This window comes from Musca vetustissima, unplaced genomic scaffold (assembly GCF_032173495.1).
Source record: "Musca vetustissima isolate MV318-11 ecotype Yass unplaced genomic scaffold, APGP_CSIRO_Mvet_v1 utg16475, whole genome shotgun sequence".
Classification (NCBI taxonomy): Eukaryota; Metazoa; Arthropoda; class Insecta; order Diptera; family Muscidae; genus Musca; species Musca vetustissima.
In genome coordinates, this window is record NW_026879763.1 from 209,696 (window position 1) to 233,402 (window position 23,707).

Consider the following 23,707-nt stretch of genomic DNA (forward strand, 5'->3'; position numbering starts at 1 on the left):
GCGAGCGGTAACAGCCACCTTTGAACAAATTGAAAAGGAGTCTGCCAAAGTGCGAGAAGACCAAGTTGATGGTATCAACGCGCAAGACGTCCAGTAGACTCGGACCAACTGTGAAATTTGAGAACTACAGCTTCGAGGTAGTTAAAGACTTTATATACATTGGTACCGCCATAAATAAAACGAATGACATCGGTTTTGAAATTCGGAGAAGGATTGTGATGGTCTAAGTAAGCAGTTTAGAAACAGACCCAACTCACACTTTACAAGACGCTAATACTACTCGTGCTATTATATGGATCAGAAGCATGGGTACATGCGCAAGCAGATGAGGCAGCTCTTGGGGTGTTTGAAAGAAATATTCTCCGAAAGATCTATGGGCCGATCTGCGTCGACGGTGAATATCGGCGTCGAATGAACCACGAGCTTTACAATTTATACGCCGACATCGACATAGTCAGTCGTATTGAGCTGCAGCGACTACGGAGACTAGGCCATGTTGTGCGGATGAATGCGAATGCCCCTGCTCAAAAGGTTTATTAAAACGAGCCTACTGATGGTTCCCGTAGAAGGGGAAGGCCACGAATTAGATGGAAAGACCAAGTAGAAAACAACATCTTGGAACGTGGTCTTCCAAATTGGTGGCTTTGCGCACAAGACCGACGCGCTTGGAAATCTTAAGCTCGGCTTATGGAGCAACCGTTCTCTAACAAGCCAGCTAAGTAAGTAATATCCACAAGTTGAAGCGGTTTGATGTTTCTAGGGGCATACTTCGATATCTTTGGTTCGCTTTAAAAAAAAAAAAACACCTCCCTAATTTTTAAAATATTATATTACATTTTTTTTTTTTTTTTTTTTTTTGTAATGAACTTTGAACATTTTCAGTCCAAGTTCTCAAACTGATTTTGATGAATGAAAATTCAAATATCTGATTTTTCTCCCGAAAAAAAGAAGCTACGCAAATAGCTGAATAAAATTACGTGCAGTTAATAAATGTTGTTATATGCCGAAAAACAAAAAACCCTAAGATTATTTGCTGCGACATCATCATTAAATCTACCGACAAAAAAAATATTCTTAAATTTTGTAGTCGTTTGCCTGTTATTCATGTAACTAAATTCATAATTTTATACATGTCGCATTGTTGTTGCTATTTTTTTCTATATTGTTATAAAATGCAACAACTGAAATGAAATGCAAAAAACACGTCATAATTTTTTTTGGTTGAAACAACGATATATTCATGACATTACCGAAGAGAGTGGATAGACAACGTCAAACGATGACTTTCGAAATTAGTTTAGACATTAAATTGAAATTTAAAATTTATGAATTGTTAATTCCAATATATACTCGTATGCATATTCAACAGCAAAACGGAAGGGATTTGTTTTTTTTAATAATTTTTACGAACTAATTATCGATTTTCATACGAATAGATCAAAGATTAGTTTCGTTTAATTGTCATATTCATCGCTGAAGGCATTGAGTAATATTCGATTCTAATGAAGAATTTATAATCAATTTTCATAGATTTTTACTTAAATAATATTAAGTTGATACGAGATAAATCAAATGTTGAATATAACTGTATATCATTCCACGAAAACAGGCAATCGAACGAATGCTTTGGCCTAACAATAGGCTGGATTTTTAAAATATTTTTAAAGGCCTAACAAACATGGGGTTGGATTACTTAAAAATGCTTTTAAGGGCCTAACAATAGGTTGGATTTTTAAAAATATTTTTAAGGGCCTAACAATAGTCGTGGGTTTTTATACCCTACACAACTATGTTGTCAGGGTATTATGGCTTTGTGCAGCCCCAAGAGTTTGTAACGCCGCGAAATATTGGTCCTAGACCCACCTTTAAGTATACCGATCGTCTTATCTCGACTAGCTGAGTCGATCTAGACATGTGTGTTCGACCGTCCGTCCATCTGTCCATTATAATTTGTAAACACGATACAGGCCACAGTTATGAAAATTTTGCATGTAGGATGAGTTCTGGCCAATGAAGACCCCTATTGTTTAGCAAAGATCAGTTAATATTTAGGGAATGAAATGGACCCCAAAACATAATTTTTGTCTGATTTTCTGGTTGCTCCAGAGGCCACAATTATGGCGCAAACATCGCCAATTTTTACATGGATAGGGGAATCGGGCCAAAGAATAAGCATACCAGTTTTGATAAAGATCGGTCATTATTTAGCGGGTCAAATCGATTCTGTCTTTTGTGTGAAAAATGACAAAATTTGTATTCTATGGCGTATATATTTACTCCTGAAGGACATAGACCCAAGAATTTCACAGTATATCCAAGAGGGGTGGTTGGCCTTTAAATTGATACCAATTATATTGTCCTATGTACTCGGATGTGGGAGTTACACTCAAATATGTGCAGGTGCTTACGTATTCAGATTTTATTTAGTAACCCATTACCAAATTAGAGAACGGAAATATAGCGCTGATCGCTTTGAAATTTTTCATGAAGTTCCAGTTGTGGTCAAGGACAACGCTTATTATTTTCGGTGATGATCACATTAAAAATTTTGAGATGAAATGGACCGAAAAATTAATTTGTTTGTGTGTTTTCGAGTCGAATATAATCCGAACATCAAAACACAACCCACCGTGAAGGGAATCTGGACAAGTGATTAGAAGGGCTTTACTGAATATTCGAAAATGCAAGGAAAAGGTTCTGTTGACCTCTAATCGGGCAAGAGAATGCAATATCACGAGTAAACTTCCGCAGCAAGTTAGAATACCGTGGTAGTTGGGTAGGGTATCGTATGGTCCGCCCGTCCGACTATACTGCTATGCTCACTGGTTAAAAATATTTTAAGGGCCTAAAAATAGTCTTGGGTTTTTATACCCTACACAACTATGTTGTCAGGGTATTATAGCTTTGTGCAGCCCCAAAAGTTTGAAACGCCGCGAGATATTGGTGCTAGATCCACCTTTAAGTATACCGATCGTCATATCTCGTCTAGCTGAGTCGATCTAGATATGTGTGTTCGTCCGTCTGTCCATTATAATTTGTAAACACGATACTGGCCACAGTTAAGTACCAATCTTCACGAAATTTTGCATGTAGGATGGGTTCTGGCCAATGAAGACCCCTATTGTTTTTGATAAAGATCGGTTAATATTTTTTTGGTTTTTCTGATCGCTCCAGAGACCGCAATTATGGCCCGAACATCGCGAAAAAGGGGGATCGGGCCAAAGAATAAGCATGCCAGTTTTGATAAAGATCGGTCATTATTTAGCGGGTCAAATGGATCCTGACTTTTGTGTGAAAAATGACAAAATTTGTATTCTATGGAGTATATATTTACTCCTGAAGGACATAGACCCAAGAATTTGACAGTATATCTAAGAGGGGTGGTTGGCCTTTAAATTGATGCCAAATATATTGTCGTATGTACTCGGATGTGGGAGCTAAACTTAAATATTTAAAGGTGCTTACGTATTCAGATATTATTTAACATTAGAGGGCAGAAATAAAGCGCTGATCGCTATAAAATTTTCAAAGAGGTTCCACTTATGGCCAAGGACAACGCCCATAATTTTCGGTGATGATCACATACATAATTTTGGATGAATTGGACCGAAAACTTATTTTGTTGTGTTTTTTCGATCTATAGGCCACAAGCTTAACATCACAACACAATCCACGGAATATCGATAATTAATTAGCAGGGCTGTAATGAATATTGGTAATATTCGGAAAATATGTCAGTGTAAGCAAGAGGTGCTGTTGATCTCTAATCGGCAAAGAGGGTGCAAATATCACGAAATATTGCCCAGGCTCGATATAAACATCTGCAGCGAGTAAGAGTTCCGTGGTAGTTGTGTAGGTTATCGTATGGTCGGCCCCGTCCGACTATACTGCTCCGCTCACTGGTGTAAAATATTTTTAAAGGTCTGACACAAGGCGTGTTATTTTGTATACCCTTCACAACACTGTGGTACAGGGTATTATGTCTTTAGGCATATGTTTGTAACAGACAAAAGGAAACGAGATAGACACATGGATCCTTTTGAGAATATGCATAGAATCACTTTTAGGTCTAGAATGATGTGTGTTATGTTTCCTGAAAATCGGTTAGGATTTAGATAAGCTCCCATATATATTTTCCTCCGATTCAATGTAAATGGTGCACCAAAGACAATATATATCTTTATATTTGCACGAAATTTGGAATATCGTAATGAATTAGGTCTAGAATGTTTATCCCATCAGACACCCGGATTTATATTTGCTTTAAATTGATTTACATAATTTTGTCATATAGTAAGAAGCAACTATACATCTGAACAAATAAAAACCAGTAAAGAAAGTAGTAAAGTCGGACGGGGCGGACTTCACCACTTTGGGTATATTAAACAGGACTATTAACATGAAATTGGAAGAAATAAAATATGTGTTATTTATATAAATGTGCATCGACTTAAATCTATCCATAAACATGTCACTCATTTGTTACAATGGAACAAAATGATGTAAATCGACTTCAAAGAAATATCAATAGGTTATCCGTTGAGCTATGTCTGTACTTCCAGGAAACGCAACAACGCAATTCTATGCTCAATTTTGTACGTTGTGCAAAGTTTGATGTCAATCTGACTAACATAAGGAATTTGGAAGCTATATCCAAATATGAACCGATTTCAACGAAACTAGTCACAGGTAAGGTTATACTAATTTCAGTACGTTTCGTTCCTATCCGCCATATATTGATTCCTTGGTGCGTCAATTACTTAAAATCAATCGATAATATATAAGGGAGCTATATCTAAATCTCAACCGATTTTTACGAAACTTGGCACACATCATTCTGAACTAAATTCAGTATGCTATGCCAAATTTCGTGCAAATCGAAAGATATATGTGGAATTTGGTGCACCATTTACATTAAATCGGACGAAAATATATAAGGGAGCTATATCTAAATCTGGACCGATTTTCACGAAACTTGGCAGACATCATTGTAGGCTCAATTCAGTACGCTATGCCAGATTTCGTGCAAATCGAAAGACATATAGGGACTTTGGTGCACCAGTTACCTTAAATCGGACGAAAAAATATATGGGAGCTATATCTAAATCTGAACCGATTTTTTCAACTTCAATAGTGTTCGTCCTTCGGCCAAACAAATGAGCTGTGCCAAATTCATCCAAATCGGATTATAAATGCGACCTGTACTTTGTTTACAATTTAACACAGACGGACAAACGGACGGACATGCATAAATCGACTTAGAAAGTTATTCAATGCATACTCTCAAAAGGAACTATGGGTCTATCTCGTTTCCTTTTACCTGTTACAAACATATGCACAAAGACATAATACCTTGTACCACAGTGTGGTGAAGGGTATAAATATAATATAGGTTGCAGAATGGCATGTGTATGGATCCATTTTCATGTTAGGATTCATCTGTTGAATATACCCAAAGTGTTGAGGGGAGCATATAGCCGGCACGTCCGACTTTACTACTTTCCTTCCAGATTTTTAATATTTGTAACCGTCTGACACAAGAAAGAGGAGCTATTGATCTATAATCGGTCAAAAGGATGTAAATTTCGCGAAATATTACCCAGGCTACTACTGCTAGAATGTTTGGTATTGATATTTAAGATATAATGGTGCACTTTTTAGGTACCTTTTTAGGTAATATGGTATTTTGGGTTCTCATTGGGTAAGACATCCTCCTACCAAAAATGATCAATGTTGATCCACTTTTTAGGGTTGCCTCCATATAACGGTACCACTCAATATAAGGTATTTTGGGGAGTTCGGGTACGTTTTTGAAACGAATTGGCTTCAATCTGACATTTTATATTCACATCCGAAAGAAAATCCCCCTAGCTAATTATTATTAATATAATGATAATTATTAATATTCGACCATGTTTCGGGATTTGTAATTCCCATAGAGCGGTATTTCCTCAGTATTCGTTATTTTGGGGGAGTTTGGCCACGTTTTTCAATCGAATTGCCTGTAATTTGATATTTTGGATTGGCATGCAGTATCAAATCTTCCCAACAAAAAATGAATATTTTTCAAAGTTTTGGTATAGCTTACAATAACGGTACAACCTCATTTTCGGTATTTTAAAATCAACTGCAATTTCGCATTGCTGGGTTTTGACAATCATACATGTGCATAGGCAGAATATTAACAATTCAGATGACGACTTGCACATATCCCCCTATAAAAGTATCGCTCTATTTTCGGTATTTAGTCGGAGCTGTTTTATACCAAAAGCGTGTTTCGGTATAGGACACTATTTTCTCAGGTATCATACTGTTTATTTTCACTGATCACTGACTACCAGTGACTATTTTCTGAATTCTGATGTCATAAGAATGCTCACTAAAGCGCGCATAGAGGTTTTCATTTCAAATGAAAACATGATTTTTATAAGCAACAGTGGCTTATAAAAATAATGTTTTCATTTGCAGACCTAAATTTATAGTGAAAAAAATGCATGTTGGGGTGGGAGACTATGTCGCTGTTGCGTCTAGCAATGTCTGTCTGCATTCATTGCCCTTAGACCTGTAAGTGAATACAAATAAAAACGGGTGCTGCCATCCGGCCGAATGGCCAATCTGCAACGTTTAAAGAATCCTGTTTTGGTCCATCACGACACTAAAGCTTAAGAATTAGAATTCCCCTTGATTGTTGACTCCGTCCTTTTGACATTTGTGTGTGTGTGCATTTTTATGCAATATTTTTTAAATCATTTCATAGCATTCACGAATTGCAAAACTCGTCTTGCAAAACTAGTAAAGTGACAATGCAATTCTATTCGTTTCTTGAGTACCACAGTTCTGTTCTATTTCATCCATTGTCGTCCTTCAGCTTGTTCGCTTCAAAAAAATCCTGGAAAAAGGATGGCAACAGACAAATATTTCGATAACATAGTTTGTGGCTCAGTCTGATCCGCGTGTGTGTATATAAAGAAGTGTTGTTCTTGGCCTCATCACATTCATAGTTCGGCAGCGGATAAGTCTGTATTCCTTCTTGATTAAATTGAATTCGTAAAAAATTACAATGGGTGGTAAGTATAGTAAAATAATTAGACATTATGTTGAGATGTTGAGAAAAAAGCAAAGCAATCAGTGAAAAAATATTCTTGAAAAAGTACAGTTTAAAAGTGCAGTTTTGTGAAAAAATATTATTTAAAAAAATAGAATAAAATGTTAAATCATTGAAAAGAATTTCCACGCTTCGTTACTCGTTGCTAAATGGTTTGTCAAAAAAAAAATTATATAAAAAAAAGCGAAGCTTTGAATGATTATTGATAACACATTCCTAAGAAAATCGAATGGTTCAAAAAAATTCTTCGTTTGGGATGATTCGTAAAAAAATGAGCAGAACAAATATGATGTAAACATTCCGCGATTTTTTTTTTAATCCAGCCTTGATATTACCCGTAAAAAATATCCTTTAAAGAATTCAAGCTTCGCATGGTACATGAAAAATTATTTTTTTTATAAACCACTCCGTGAAAACCACTCTATCAAAAATCTAAAAAAAAACAATATATTTTTATTACGTTCTCATTTCAGTTAATACTCATGTCATAGCCACTATTTGTGTTATGACAATAACGGTGATAATTGCCACACCGACTACCCCCTCCGCCAATGATGATGACTGGCAATTAATCGCCATAACCCAGAGTTTGAAAGACTTTGGAACTCTACTCTACTGGCAAATGATAAGAAATAGTCAAGAAAAAAATATTATATTTTCACCATTCTCAGTTGAGACCAGTCTGGCCATGATTCGTATGGGTGCTGAAAAACGGACAGCTGGGGAAATTGACCGTGCTTTACGTTTAAAACTTGAAAATGCCGAAATGTTTGCCAACTATTTCGAAAGGACCCTTTCGAGATATGAAAATAGTGATTACCTACAAATGGCCAATAAAATATATGCAAAGGAAAATTTAGAAATCCGCGATCAATTCAATGAGTTGCTTACGAAACAATTCTTAACGACGGCAGAAAATGTGAATTTTACAGAAAATATTAAGGCGGCTGAGACAATCAACTCGTAGGTCCTTAATCACTTGATTAAGGACCTTGTCAGAGCCGATGATTTGAATGAGCAAACTGAATTGGTACTGCTCAGTGCAATTTATTTCAAAGGCGAATGGGCCCAGGGATTTCGGGAGCAAGACACACGCCAACAAAAATTCTATATTGATGCAGTGCGCAGCGTTAATGTGGACATGATGCATACGGTGGGAAGATTCCGTTGCTTGTATGCTTGTAATTTTGCCGGATTCTCGTGATGGTTTAGATGACCTAGGAACGATGTTGACATCATATGGTCTACAAAAAATAAGAAGTAATATGTCGGAGATAATGGTTGAAGTGAAAATGCCAAAATTTAAAGCTGAATACAAAATTAATTTGATACCGATTTTACAAAGGGTAAATGCGATGAGCTATTGCATAAATGAATCAATTTTCGATGTTGTATATAATTTTCTTTTTTTAATTTGCAGTTGGGTATCGAAAGTTTGTTCACTAATTTTGCAGATTTGGGAAATGTTTTAAATTCATCAGAAAAAATTAAAGTGTCGAGCGTTGTGCACAAGGCATTTATCGAAGTCAACGAAAGTGGCACTGAGGGTGCTGCAGCTTCAGGTATGTATAAAAATCCACTCTTGTATGTGTCCTGCAAAAAAAATCTTTAAACTAAATCCCACATGTGATTGCTTTTAAAAAATATTCTTCTTTATATGTGATGGTCCTTAAAAAAATATTTTTTCCAAAAATACACGCTTGTCCAAAAAAATATGCATGTATACAGTGTTCTTCAATAAAAAATGGTATATTAACTAAATTGAGATTTTGCAGATCAAATGAATCTATAGCACTGCATGCATATATATTTATTTATTGCTCAATAATAATAATTTGAAATATTACAATTTTTATGGTCTCAAAAATTTTAGGTCAAGGTGCGTCTGCTCCATCTATATTTCTCCTGTCATCACCTGTCAAATTTGAGGCAGATCATGGCTTCTTCTATAAGATAATGAGTAGAAATGGCATTGAATTCTTTGAAGGATCGCAAAGTGATTTTAGGTATAAATAAAGAACAACAACAAAATAAATAAAAATATTACCCCTAATAAATAGTGGCGTTGACATTCCGAAATACAATCAACTTTGTTTTTATTGGGAAATTTGCGGCATACGGTTTCGATTCGTACAATCGAATCAAAAAAATAAAGTCAAATGAAACGGCTGAAGATGGAATCTTGAAATTTGAGGTGAAGGAAGTTGTACTAGAACGGCACGAAAAGTACTAAAATGTACTAAATGTACCATTAGTATTTGACGAACCGGTAAAGCTAAACTCTTAAATTTGGAATTAGACTCACTGATAGAGTGTAGAATAGATGTACCAAAACATTTTTATACCCTTCACCACAGTGTGGTACAGGGTATTATGTCTTTGTGCATATGTTTGTAACAGGCAAAAATAATCGAGATAGACCCATGGTTCCTTTTGAGTATATGCATAGAATCACTTTCTGAGTCGATTTATGCATGTCCGTCAGTCCGTCCGTCCATGTATTTTTGTTAAAAAAATACAGGTCGCATTTATGATCCGATTTGGATGAAATTTAGCACAGATCACTTAATTGGTCCAAGGACGAACCCTATTGAAAATGGGAAAAATCGGTTCAGATTTAGACATAGCTCCCATATATATTTTCGTCCGAGTTTATGTAAATAGGGCACCAATGTCCCTATATAACCTTCGATTTGCACGAAATTCTGCATTAATTCTAGAACGATGTGTGTTTCATTTCGCGAAAATCTGTACAGATTTAGTATAGTTTCCATATATATTTTCGTCCGATATTAGGTAAATAGTGCACCAATGTCCCTATATATCCTTCGCTTTGCACGAAATTTGGCATAGCATTCTGAATTAAGCCTAGAACGATGTGTGTTAAATTTCGTGAAAATCGGTTCAGATTTGGGTATAGCTTCTATATATATTTTCGTCCGATATTAGGTAAATAGTGCACCAAAGTCCCTATATATCCTTCAATTTGCACGAAATTTGGATTTATAAGTAAATGAATAGTTCAAAATGTGGCCGAATACAAAAAGCATACTGAAATAAGTGTTACCTAACATGTGACAAGTTTCTATGAAATCGGTTTAGATTTCGATATTTTGCTTAAAATTTATTTACATAATTTTGTCCCATTGTAAGGACCAACTCTATATCTGACCAAAATTTAGTGCAGGTTACGGGATGAAATGTTCAATTTAATGTTAATGGTCCTTCAAAAATGCGACGTCTGTTAGGATTCCATCTGTTGAATATACCCAATGTGGTGAAGGGTATCATATAGTCGCCCCGTCCGACTGTACTACTTTCCTTACTGTTTTTTTTTTTCAAATTGTATCTGTAAGTAACCGAAAAGTACTAAAATGTACTAAATTTGATAAAATTTCGTAAATTTGGAATGCGCATCTAGGTTGAGAAATAGTATCGATATAATGAATTGGTTCTAGAAGAGTGTATACAAAAAGTACTAAACAGTACTAAATTTGGAACAATTTTAATTTGGAGTACGCTATGCAAAATTTCGTGAAAATCGAACAAACATATCCTCTTTGGTTCACTATTTATTGAAAATCGGAAGAAAATATATATGAACCAATTTCATCGAAACTTGGCACATATAAGTTTAAACTCAATTTAATACTCTATGGATAATTTCGTGGAAATCCCAATATATAGGTCTTTGGTGCCAAGATGATGTCAGAGTAGCAATTAATACGCTGAAGAAGAATAAAGCAGCCGGTGGCGTTGGATTACCATTGTACCATAGAGGACAAGGTTATCATGCGTGCTGTGTGAACGACTGAACCCAATGGTCAATGACATTATTGGACTATACCAATGCGGCTTCAGATCTTGCAAATTCACCATTGACCAGACTTTCACTCTGCGCCAAATCCTGGAAAAAAACCCACGAAAAACACATCGACACATTCCACCTATTCTTCGACTATAAAGCCGCATTCGACAGCCCTATCCGTTCAGAAGTGCTTAAAGCCATGTCTGCGTTTGGCATTCCTGCAAAATTAATTCGGCTATGCATGATAACATTAACTGGCACAAGGTCAGTGGTTAATCGGTCAGTTTAATACCGAACACGGATTCCGACAAAGTGGTAATTTGTCGTGTGATCTCTGTAACATCTTGCTGGAAAAGGTCATACGAGAGGGTCAGAAAAGGTCAGACTATGCATGATAATTTTAACTGGCACAAGGCCAGCAGTTAATCGGAAATGAACTATCGGAGCCCTTTTAATACCGAACGTGGATTCCGACAAAGTGGCAGTTTGCCGTGTGATCTTTGTAACATCTTGCTTGAAAAGGTCATACGAGAGGCATAGGTGAACAGAAATGGCACTCTGTACACCAAACAACACATGCCATTGGACTACGCCGATGACATCGATATAATGAGTCGAACATTGCGAGCGGTAACAGTCACTTTTGAACAAATTGAGAAGGACTGTGACAAAGTGGGTCTGGCAGTAAATGTCGAGAAGACCAAGCTGATAGTATTAACGCGCAAGACGTCCAATAGACTCGGACCAACTGTGGAACTTGAGAAGTACAGCTTCGAATTACTTAAAGATTTTATATACCTTGGTACCGCTATAAAGAAAACTAAAAACAGCAGTTTTGAAATTCGGAGAAGGATAATGTTGGCCAACAGATGCTACTATGGTCTAAGTAAGCAGTTTAGAAACAAGGTCACCTCCCGCCAGACCAAAGTCACACTCTTCCAAACGACGATGCTGGTATAAAGGGACTGAATCATGGGTATTTTTGCAAGCAGATGAGGTAGCTCTTGGAGTGTTTGAGAGATAAATTCTCAGGAAGATTTATCGCCGTCGAATGAACCATGAACTGTACCATATTTTCTCGACAATCGACATAGTCAGTTATATCGAGCTACAGCGACTACGTTGGTTAGGCCATGTTGTGAGAATGGACGAAGATGCCCCAGCTCAAAAGGCATATAAAAGCGAGCCAAGGGGAAGGCCATGAATCTGATGGAAAGATCAAGTAAAAGACAACATCTCGGAAATATATATTTCAAATTGGATGAGATGCGCACAATACCGACGCGCTTGGAAATCTTTTTAAGCTCGGCTTATGGAACAACCGTTCTGTCATAAGCCAGCTAAGTAAGTAAGTAAGTAAGTTCAAAATGTCATATCAATCGTATAAACTTTGGGTTCGACCTTGGACCATATAAATTAATTAGACAAATTTCATCTGGATGCATAAATCGACTCAGAAAGCGATTCTATGCATATTCTAAAATTTTTTTGTTTTTATTTTTGTGCGATCGCAAGTCTTTGAACGATTGAATTCCAAGCCTATTTTATTGTACTGGTTGGGTTGGGGTTCATATTTAGTATGATCCACTGTGATACTGAAGATCTTAACTTATCATAGAACTTCATTGAAACGATCGGTATGGGACACTATTTTACCAGGTATAATATTGTTTATTTTCGAACACTGACTACCAGTCACTATTTCCTGAAGTAAATAGCAAGCGTATACATTTCATGTCGGTGGTGGGCAGTGGTCGTTGCCTATGTCGTTGTTGCCTCCAGAAATATTTGTCGAAGAAATGATGCCTTCATTAACCTTGAACCTGAGCCTATATAAAAATTAAAACGAATGCTGCCAGTCGGCCAACCTGCAACGTTTACAGAATCCTGTTTTTGTTCAAAACGAAACTAAAGCTAAAAATATAGATCCCCTTGATTGTTGACTCTGTCCCGTAGACATTTGTGTAGACATATATTAATTTTCATAGCATTAAAGAAAGAATAACTCGTCTTGCAAAACTAGTAAAGTGGCAGTGGCAATTGTTGAGTATCACAGTCCTGTTCTATTTCATACGTTGTTGTCCTCTTTCTTCCTTTGGTTTGTTCATTTCAAAAAAATCCTAGAAGTAGGAAGGTAGTCTGTCTGTGGTTTAGTCTGATGCGTGTTTGTGTGTATATAATGAAGCGTTGTTCTTGTCTCATCACATTCAATGACTGTCCGCGTATAAGACTGTATTCAAAATGCCCCGCGCTGCCTTAATCATTTACAAAAATGGTCCTTGAAAAAATATTAATACAAAAATCTACTTTCATATCATTTAAAAAAAAATCCAATCTTGATATGATCCTCAAAAAACAAATTTTTACAAAATCTAACAGTTTGAACAGTCTAATGGAAGAATATTCTGCTCTTTTCGTGGCCCATGAAAAAATATTCTTTGAATAATTTACGATTGGGATTATCCATGAAAATATATTCTTGAACCAGTGAGCGGAGCAGTATAGTCGGACGGGGCCGACCATATGAAACCCTACACAACCTCCAAGAAAATATACTTTTTTTTGGTTCTACATTCTGAGCTTGGGCAATATTCCGCTATATTTGCAATCTTTTGACCGACAAGAGGTCAAGAAATATTACTAATATTTCTAATGGTCCTTCTGATTACTTGTCCAAATTCCCTTCACCGTGGGTTGTGTTACGATGTTCGGCTTATAATTCAGGCCTATAGGTAAATTAAAAAAAACAAAGTTTTCCGTCCACTTCATCCCAAAATTATAATCTGATCAGCACCAAAATTATAGGCGTTGTCGTTGATCATAACCGGAATCTCATGGAAAATAACAAAGCGACCAGCGCTATATTTCCGCCCTAAAGTGTGGTAATGGGTTACTAAATAATAACTGAATACGTAAGCACCTGTAAATATTTAAGTGTAACTCCCACATCCGAGCACATACGACAATATAATTGGTATCAATTTGAAGGCCAACCACTCCTCTTGGTTATACTATCAACTTCTCGGGTCTATATCCTTCGGGAGTAAATATATACGTTATAGAATACAATTTTTGTAATTTTTCACACAAAAGTCAGGTTCCATTTGACTCGCAAAATATTGACCGATCTTTATCAAAACAGGCATGCTGTCTTTGGCTGGATCCCCTTCGCGATGTTTGCCCCCCTTGGAGCGACCAGCAAATCATACAAAAATAAAGTTTTTGGTCCATTTCATCCCCTAAATATTAACCGATCCATACCTGATAAAATAGTGTCTTCATTGGGCAGAACCCATCCTACATGCAAAATTGGTCCATAATTGTGGACTGTATCGTGTTTACAAATTATAATGGACAGACGGACGGACGGACACACATGTCTAGATCGACTCAGCTAGTCGAGAAATGACGATCGGTATACTTAAGGGAACCCCCTCCCCCATTCTTGATTTTAATTTTTCAAGATATTCAATGGGCTGGTAAATCTATACCGTTGCTTGTTAAGGTTTGTAACTTTGCACATATATATTTGAAGATTTAAAAAAAAAGAAAAATAATTTACAAAAAAATTTTGTTATTGTTTTGTTGTTGTTTTTTGTAATTAAAGAAAATTCCTTATTTTTGATGGCGGGCATGATAACTCATCACTGGAACATCGGAATCCGAAAATTCCAACGGTGTTAGAAAGAGTGCATGTCTGGCTCTCGTATGAACTAGGATTATTGACTTCGCTCTAAAATTAACAAAATGGTGGACCATTGAAAAAATATTTTTGGAAAATCGCCGATTTTTTTACCAAAAACCAAGTTACAAAATAAGGATGATCTTCACCGATTGGCTTTATCCTAGTTCATACGAGGGCTATACACTCCCAGAGAAACGTTGCAAAATTTGGAACCGATTGGATTATTAGTTTTTGAGTTATCGTGCCCGCCATTCGCAAAAAAATGTTTAGAGAAAAACGCGTTTAAAGTTTGAGAAGCCCTTCAGCCGTCACTTGATGCTGACACAATAAATCGGCTATATCTTCAAGAGTTCTTGAGATTTTCACTTGAAATTTTGTAGAGAGATTCTTTAATCAGTGTAGATTCGAATTATATCAACAAAATTTTTGACCCCGAGAATATATATATATTTTCGTCCGATTTAAGGTAAATGTTGTACCAAAGTCCCTTAATATCTTTAGGTTAGAACGAAATTTAGCACAGCGTAATGAATTAGGTCTAGAATGATGTGTACTTAGTTTCGTAAAAATCGGTTCAGATTTAGATACAGTTTCTATATCTGACCAAATGAAGAATTTAGTATCGGTTGCAGAATGACATGTTTATGGATCCAATTTCATTTTACTGGTTCTATAAAAATGCGACGTCTGTTAGGATTCATCTGTTGAGTATACCTAAAGTGGTGAAGGGTATCATATAGTCGGCCCCGTCCGACTTTACTACTATCCTTACTGGTTTTAATTGGTTCAAATAACTATCTGGATAGCACATTTAATTTCGCCCGATTCCATCTTAATGGTCCTACAAAGATTCTATGTCAGTTCTATCTACAGGATATTAACATATCTTGTATGTACCCAAAGTGGTGAAGGGTATCATATAATCGGCCCCGTCCGACTTTTGAGCTTTTCTTACTGGTTTTTTAAATAATTATAACAAATTTTTCATTCCGGTTGCAACAACTCGAAATATTAACGGGAGAACCCATTATTCACAAGAATAAAATTCTGTAAAGAACCACAAAATTCGGTATTCGGTAACCACAAAATTCGGTATTTTAAGCAAATTTTCCAAACGAAATTGTTTATACAAGGGCTACTATATGTACTATATATACTACTATATGTATAATATATATATTTCTCTCCTAATAATAAAAATGCGATTATATATCATCAAAGATGTTTTTATTGTCTTTCGAAGTATTCTCCAGCAGTATGAATACAATTTTATTTTTTCAGTGTGTGTTTAAAATTCACTTTGTGATCCTTCAAAGAATTCAATGCCATCACTGTTCACAATCTTATAGATGAAGCCATGATCCACGACAAATCGATAAATATATACAGGCGGAAAAGGCAGAGTTTCGGGAGCCACAACAGAACCTAAAAATATAGGAATTTGATATTTTATAAAAAAGCATGTTCAGTTAAATCTACATATAATCAAAATAATTTTCCAATGACTCAGGCATTGAAAAAATATTGAAATTATTTATGCAAGGTCCAACAAAGGCGTGTAGTTTTAAAAATATGATTTTTAATGAAGCCTGGATTTTTGAAGACATATTTTTTTCAGGGACCTAGACGAGCATGAATTTTTGTTATACATACCTGTCGATGCAGCAGCCTTAGTGCCGTTTTCGTTGACTTCAATAAATGCCTTATGCAAAACTTTCGTCACTTCAAGTCTTTCTGATGAGTTGGTCATTTTTTCCAATTCCGCATCCTTGGAGAACATGCGTTCTATACCCAACTGCAGATAAAAAAAATATATATAACATAAAATATCTCTTTGAATTATTAAATTAATTGAAATAGTTTATCATAATTACGCTCTTTAAAGTCTCTTTCAATTCAATTGTGTATTCAGTTTTAAATTTAGGCATTTTTACGGTAACTTTTTCCAAAGCCATGTTATCTCTTATATCTTGTAGGGAATATGACTGCAATTTGATTCTCAGATCTTCTAAAGCATCACGAGAATTCGGCAAAATTACAAGCATATAAAGATCGGAATTTTTGTAAGGCATTTCTAAAGCGGTAGCATCCAATTGGTCTATTTTGCCATAACGGTAATCTCCATAAGTGTGCATCATTTCCACATCAACGCTATTTGTGGCATCCACATAGAATTTTTGTGGGCGTGTGCCTTCTTCGGGGAATGCATGTTCCCATTCACCTTTGAAATATATTGCATTGAGCAGTAGCAATCGTGTTTCTGAACTCAAATCATCGGCACTCACGAGATCTTTAATCAATTGATTGGTTTTAGCGGCAACCCAGGAATTGATTGTCTCAGCTGCTTTGATATTTTGGGTAAAATTCACATTTTCTGCGGAGGCGAAGAAATGTTCGGCGAGCAACTTATTGAATTCATCGCGGAGTTCTAAGTCATCCTTTATATATATTTTATTGGCCATTTGTAGAAAATCACTATTCTGATAGATTGAAAGTATCTTTTCGAAAGAGTTGGCCAACTTTTCGCCATCGTTAAATTTCAAATGTAGAGCATTGTCAATTTCTGCGGCTGTTTGTCCTGTAGCACCCAAACGCAGCATTGCCAGATTGGTCTCAATTGAGAATGGTGAAAATAGAATGTTTTTCTGTTCACTACGTTTTGCTATTTGCGAGTAGAGTAGAGTTCCAAAGTCTTCCAAACTCTTGGATAGATCCCTTGATTGCGAGTCATCAACGTTGGCGAGGGGGGTTGTTGGAGTGGCAACTATCACCGATACTGTCATAACACAAATTGTGGCTATGAAATGAGTATTAACTGAAATAAAAAAGTAATAAAAATATATATTGTATTTTTTTAATTTAATAAATATGTTCTCTGCAATAAGAATGAATCGAGAATTTAAAAACAATTTTTTTAAAGACCAACACAAGCGTGAATATAATTTTCTTTTTAAGTAATTAATTTTAATTTTTTCCCATGTTTTCAACATCGATTTAAACAAAAAAAATTATTTATTTGAATTTTGCCTGTAAGGGCGATGATCATTTTTATGTGAGTTCTTCTCGTAATGATCGTTTCTAGAGTGAAGACAAATGTCGGACCTTGATATATTTAAATTTAATTCGCATTAACTGCTGTATAAATACAGGTTATCAACATACGACCTTTCTAAAGCCACATAGTCCAATATGCCAGATGGACCACATAACCAACGGCGAAACGCATTGCATAATGGTGAGTACGTAGGATCTTCCTCTGACTTTCTTTTTATTATTAGTTTTTTAATATGCTGGGCTAAAAGTACAATTCTTCATGAATATTTTTTCTCGACCCACTTAAAGCTAGGATTTTTAAATTAAATTCAAACTTGTTTTTTTATTATTTTTTTTCGTGGACCAACCCTAGGGTAGATTATTTAAAGAATATTCTTCATGGACGTTTTTTTTATAAATATTTTTATGAGGGCCATTGAAATCGTAAATTTTTTAAAGATTTTTTTACAAATCATCCCAATCGTCCATTTTTTAAAGAATATTCTTCCTGAGGATTCTTCAAGTTTTTTTTTACGAAAAACTTTAGCGAACCCTCCCAAGCTAAGTTTTTTTAGAAAATATATTTCCATGGATTAAGCGTAGATTATTTAAAGAATATTTTGTCAATGGCCATCCCAAGGGCGAAATTTTTAAGTTATTTTTTTTTCGCCGACCATCCCAATCTCATTTATTTTTTTCAGAAACCATTCCAACAATATTTTTTCGTAGTGTTTTTTTAATCTACAGACCATTTCAAACGTCAATTTTTTATGGTATAAGTAGATCATTAAACGAATATTTTTTCCTTGGACCATCCAAAGAGTAGAATATTTTTGCAGACCATTCGTGGAATTTTGAAAATAACATATTTTTTTGCGTACATCCGCCAGATTTTGTATAGGTTGTCTTTCACGGACAATCTGAAGCGTTGATTTTTTCGCGGACCATCCCAAGAGAAGATTTTTGGATAGTTAGTAATTATTTATTATAGACATTTCAATGTTTGGATTTAAAAATATATATTTTCATGGATCATCACAATCGAATATTTTTTCAAGGGCCACCCCAAAGTAGAATATTTTTTCGTAGACCGCCCCAAGCGTAAATTTTTTAAAATTTGTTTTAATGGATTGGTTTTCACCGAAGCTTGGATTTTTTAATTAATATTTTAAGAGACCATTCCAAGCCTGCATTTTTTAAAGAATATATTTTATGGTTCATTCCATCCGTATAATATTAAAAGACTATTTTTTGATCGACCACCCAAACTAAAATATTTTTAAACCAGTAAGGAAAGTAGTAAAGTCGGACTGGGCCGAATATTTGATACCCTTCACCACTTACAATTGCATGTCAATGTTCCCTCGAAGGAACATATTCATGCCTTGATACACGCTATTCGGTAAGTCGCACTGTTAAAAATTTAATCTCAATCAGACACCCGTTCGAAATACATATGGAATCTGCACCAATTTAAACAAAAATCAGTAATATCATTCAAGTCTCAATCGAAATCTGAATAGATTTTCCCGAAAAGTACCACACAGCATTCTAGACTTAATTCAAATTTGCCAAATTTCATGCAAATCGAGGGATATATAGGGACTTTGCTGCACCATTTACATAAAATCGGACGAAAATATATATATGGGAACTATATCTAAATCTTTGGTGCACCATTTACCTTAAATCGGACGAAAGTATATATGGGAGCTATACCGAAATCTGAACCAATTTTCACAAAACTTGGCACACATCATTCTAGACCTCATTCAGTGGGCTATACCAAAATTCGTGCAAATCGAATGATTTTCAGGGACTTTGGTGCGCCATTTACCTAAAATCGGACGAAAATATATATGAGAGCTATATCTAAATCTGAACCGATTTTCACGAAACTTGGCACACATCATTCTAGGCTTAATTCAGTACGTTGTGCCAAATTTCGAAATGCATTTAGGGACTTTGGTGCGTCTTTTACCTTAAATCGGACGAAAATATATATCGGAGCCCTATCTAAATCTGAACCGATTTGTCTCAATTTCAATAGGGTATCGTCCTTGGGCCAAATGAGTGAGCTATTAAGCACAGCTCACCCAATGCGAATCAGAAATGCGACCGGATCATCCAAATCGTGGATTTTTTGAAAAATATTTTTTCGCGGATCACCCCAAGCGTGGAATTTTTGAAGAATAGTTTTTCATGGCCATCCGTAGCGTAGATTTTTATAAGAATATATTAATTTTTGTAAGGTTATTTTTTAATGGCCATCTAAAGCGAGGATTTGGGATGAATATTTTTCCAATGAGTAATGTGGAGCGGGTATATTTGCCAATTATTAACGTTTCTTTATTTTTTAATAATATTTGTTTCACATCCGAAGCTTATACTTTGTAGATGTTTTTTTTTAATAATTTCGGCTATTTTCTCAACATCTCAATATTATTTATAAATATTTCACTATACTTACCACCCATTGTAATTGTTTATGAATTCGATTTAACCAAGAAGGAATACTGTCTTATCCACAACCGGACTGCGAATGTGATGAGGCCAAGAACAACGCTTTTATATTGATCAGACTGACTAAGATTTCGAAATGATTGCCTGTTGAATTCCTTCTTCCAGGATTGAAGCGAACAAGCCAAAAGAAGAAAGAGGACAACAATGGGTGAAATAGAACAGAACTATGGTACTCAAAAATAAATGGGAATTCAGTGCAACTTTACCAGTTGCCAAACCAGATTTTCTTTCTTTAATGAAGTATGAAAATTAAAAAAAATATATATTGCATAGACACAGACAAATGTCTACAGGGCAGAGTCAACAATCAAGGGGAATCACAATTCTTTAACTTTATTTTTAGCTTTCATGTTTTGTGGAGAACGAAACAGGATTCCTGTTTGCAGATTGACTGGCCGGTCGGCCGTCCGGCAGCATTGGTTTTTAGTTTTATTTAGGTTCAAGTTCAAGGGCAATGAATGCACTAAATCATTCCTTCGACGAACATTTCTAGACGAAACAACGACGTAGCCCACCCCCACCAAATTATTTTTTTCACAGACCACTAGCCACCGCCCCGAAATGGAAACCTGTTATTAAACATTCGTATGAGATTTTATTTCAGGGAATAGCCATTGGTAGTCAGTGTTCGAAAATAAACAGTATGTTACCTTGTAAACTAGTATCCAATACCGACTGTTGCAAGGAAGGTCTATGGTAAATTAAGCAAAATAACAAAAATTGATCAACAAATAATCTACACTAATAAAAGAGTAAAGTGATTGACTGACTGACTGATTTAACGATTCATCAACGCCCAGACGAAACAGCTGAAGCTAGAATCTTGAAATTTTGGGTGGGGGTCACTCTTGGTCCAAATTTGACAGATAAGACTGGGTTTGTGGAAATTCGTACTAGAACGGTACGAAAAGTACTAAAAAGTACTAAATGTGGTACCATTTGTATTTGGCGAACCGGTGGAGCTAGAACTCTGAAATTTGGTTGAGTGTAGGATAGATGTTCCAAAGGATTTTTGGAAATTCGAACTCTAACTATCTGAAAAGTACGAAAATGTACTAAATTTGGTGCAATTCTGTAGCATTTGAACGGATAGCGCTAAAAACTTGAAATTTGGTGTGTGAATTATGGTTTTTAAAGGCGTGTACTCATGTGTACGAAAAGTACTATATGGTACTATAATTGGTACAAATTTAATTTGGAGATACAAATCGAGCTGGAATTCTAGAATTTGAAATTAAAAGTACCGTCGGAGTGTAGGATTGGGATATGAACGTAGTTTTGGAAAATTGTTACTTGTGTGTACTTGTAAAGTACTAAATCGTAGTATAATCGGTACAGTTTGGATTTGGGTGAACCGATAGAGCGGGAACAATGAAATTTGAAGTTAGGATCACTGTAGGGGTGTGGGATTGGGGTCAAGAAGTTTTTGGGGTATGTAAGAAGTTTTCGAAATTGGTACTACTGTGTACTAAATTTGGTAAAATTGAACCAATACAGCTGGAATCCTGAAATTTGAAGTTAGTATTACAGTTGGGGTGTAGGATTGGGATATGTCGACGGTTTTGGAAATTTGTACTAATGTGTACTAAATGGTAACAGATGGTAGTTAGGATCACTGTTGGGGATGTCTGTTGGAAATGTCTACTAATGTGTACTAAATGGCACTAAATTTGGCACAGTTTGGATTAAAAGCTAACCGATAGAGCTGAAATCTTGAAATTGAGTAATAAGATTTTCATTGGATTGCATGATGTAGGAAGTAATGGAAATTTGTACTTATGTGTATTAAATGGCACTAAACTTGAAACAAATTGGATTTAGGAGAACCGATAGAATCGTGAAATTTGGAATTAAGATTGGGGTAGTGTTGGAAATTCGTATTTATGATTGTTAATGTATGTAGTTATGTCAGTTTATATTAATGTTTACTAACTGGTACTTAATTTGGATTTGGGTGATGCTATATTTGAAATTTTACAAGAGTAAAAAGGGTAAAAAATAACACCAACTTTTGTATAGAGCTAGATTTCTTTTGCGGTCAGAAAATTTAAATATTTCCCACATTCGCTAACGAAGTAGCGGGTATATGCTAGTTTATATATTTCCACAAAATAGATTATTTTTATTCGTATTCAAAGTAATTATCCTCACATATGCCAATCATATTTCCAAATTCTCGCAATATTTCTGAAACGCTCTTTAGTTTTCGATTTTTCTGCTTAAAAACGCTTTCTTAAAACGCTTTTCTTTCTTCAGCTGTGGGAAGAGACAAAAATGTGATAACTGTTTTGTTCATCATTAATATTTAATAATTGCAGCCGTTGTCCTTGACCATAATCTGAACTGCATAGCACGAGATTTACGCCCTCTAGTGTGGTAATGGTAATACTAAATAATATCAGAATAGCTAGACCCTTTTAAATAATTAAGTATAATCTTCTCACCCGTTGTACATACATAGCAATAATGGGTATCAATGTCAATCTCAACCACTCCTTTTGCGTCATAGAATGCATTTTTTTTTTAATTTTACACACAAGAGTCTTGGTCCATTTGACCCGCTATTTATTGATCAGTCGTCACTCCTGTTCTATGGATAACTCCCCTCCCCAATGTAAAATTTCGCCGTATTCGGATTATAATGGTAATATCTATAGAGATAAGAAACGCCGACGAAAATAAAGTTTTTGATTCATTTGGTCCCCTAAATTTTAACCAATTATTACCAAACGCAGTCGGGATCTTCTTTGACCAAAATTGGTCCTACAAATTCTTATAATGACGATAAAGTCACTAATTTTTTCAAAAAATGTTAACATTTCATTAATATTAGAACTATTTTCCTACTTCGCTGTACTTTGCAACTATTTGGCCTTATTTTTCCTCTCTCTCTTCTTCTCATTCTTTGACCCAAGAACAAACCCCATTGAAATTGGGAAAAATCGGTTCAGATTTATATATAGCTACCATAAGTATTTTCGTCCGATTCTATGTAAAAGGTGTAGAAAAGTCCTTATATATCTTTCGATTTGCACGAAATTTGGCATAGCGTGCTGAATTAAGTCTAGAATGATGTTTGTTAAGTTTCCTGAAAATCGGTCCAGATTTAGATATAGCTCCCATATATATTTTCAGCCGATTTAAGGTAAATGGTGCTCCAAAGTCCTTGAAAATCATTCGATTTGCACGAATTTTGGCATAACGTACTGAATAAAGTCTATAATGATGTGTGCTAAGTTTTGATATAATCGGTTCAGATTTAGATAAAACTCCCATATATATTTTCTCTGACTCAATGTAAATGGTGTACCAAAGTCCCAATATGTACTTCGATTTGTAGTAAATTTGGCATGGCATATTGATTTTAGTCTAAAATGATGTGCGCAAAGTTTCGTGAAAATCGGTTCAGATTTAGATATAGCTCCCATATATATGTTCGTTCGAATTAATGTAAATGGTGTACCAAAGTCCGTATATATCTTTCGATTTGCACGAAATTTGCCATAGTGTACTGAATAAAGTCTAGAATGATGTGTGCTGAGTTTGGACAAAA

At 35.3% G+C, this 23,707-nt stretch overlaps 2 protein-coding genes across 2 annotated transcripts; one reads left to right on the forward strand and one right to left on the reverse strand.

Moving 5' to 3' along the window:
• The first annotated feature begins 7,060 nt into the window (after positions 1 to 7,060).
• LOC133324891 (neuroserpin-like) lies at positions 7,061 to 9,121 on the forward strand. The gene is given in 4 exon segments (XM_061533717.1): positions 7,061 to 7,067; positions 7,579 to 8,258; positions 8,526 to 8,667; positions 8,979 to 9,121. Coding segments are annotated over 4 exon segments (972 nt in total).
• A 6,765-nt stretch (positions 9,122 to 15,886) lies between these two features.
• Positions 15,887 to 20,108, reverse strand: LOC133324892 (serine protease inhibitor 42Dd-like). Its single transcript, XM_061533718.1, has 4 exons — positions 20,102 to 20,108; positions 16,473 to 17,413; positions 16,231 to 16,393; positions 15,887 to 16,023 (listed from the first exon to the last, which is right to left on the reverse strand). Exons 1-4 carry the CDS (start codon positions 20,106 to 20,108, stop codon positions 15,887 to 15,889), a joined length of 1,248 nt encoding a protein of 415 aa, XP_061389702.1.
• Positions 20,109 to 23,707: the final 3,599 nt, after the last annotated feature.

Coding starts and splice junctions, on each gene's coding strand:
- LOC133324892 (XM_061533718.1), bottom strand. Junction 16,394..16,472: donor TGAAAGAGACTTTAAAGAGC/GTAATTATGATA, acceptor TTTTATCTGCAG/TTGGGTATAGAACGCATGTT. Junction 16,024..16,230: donor TATGTATAACAAAAATTCAT/GCTCGTCTAGGT, acceptor CTATATTTTTAG/GTTCTGTTGTGGCTCCCGAA.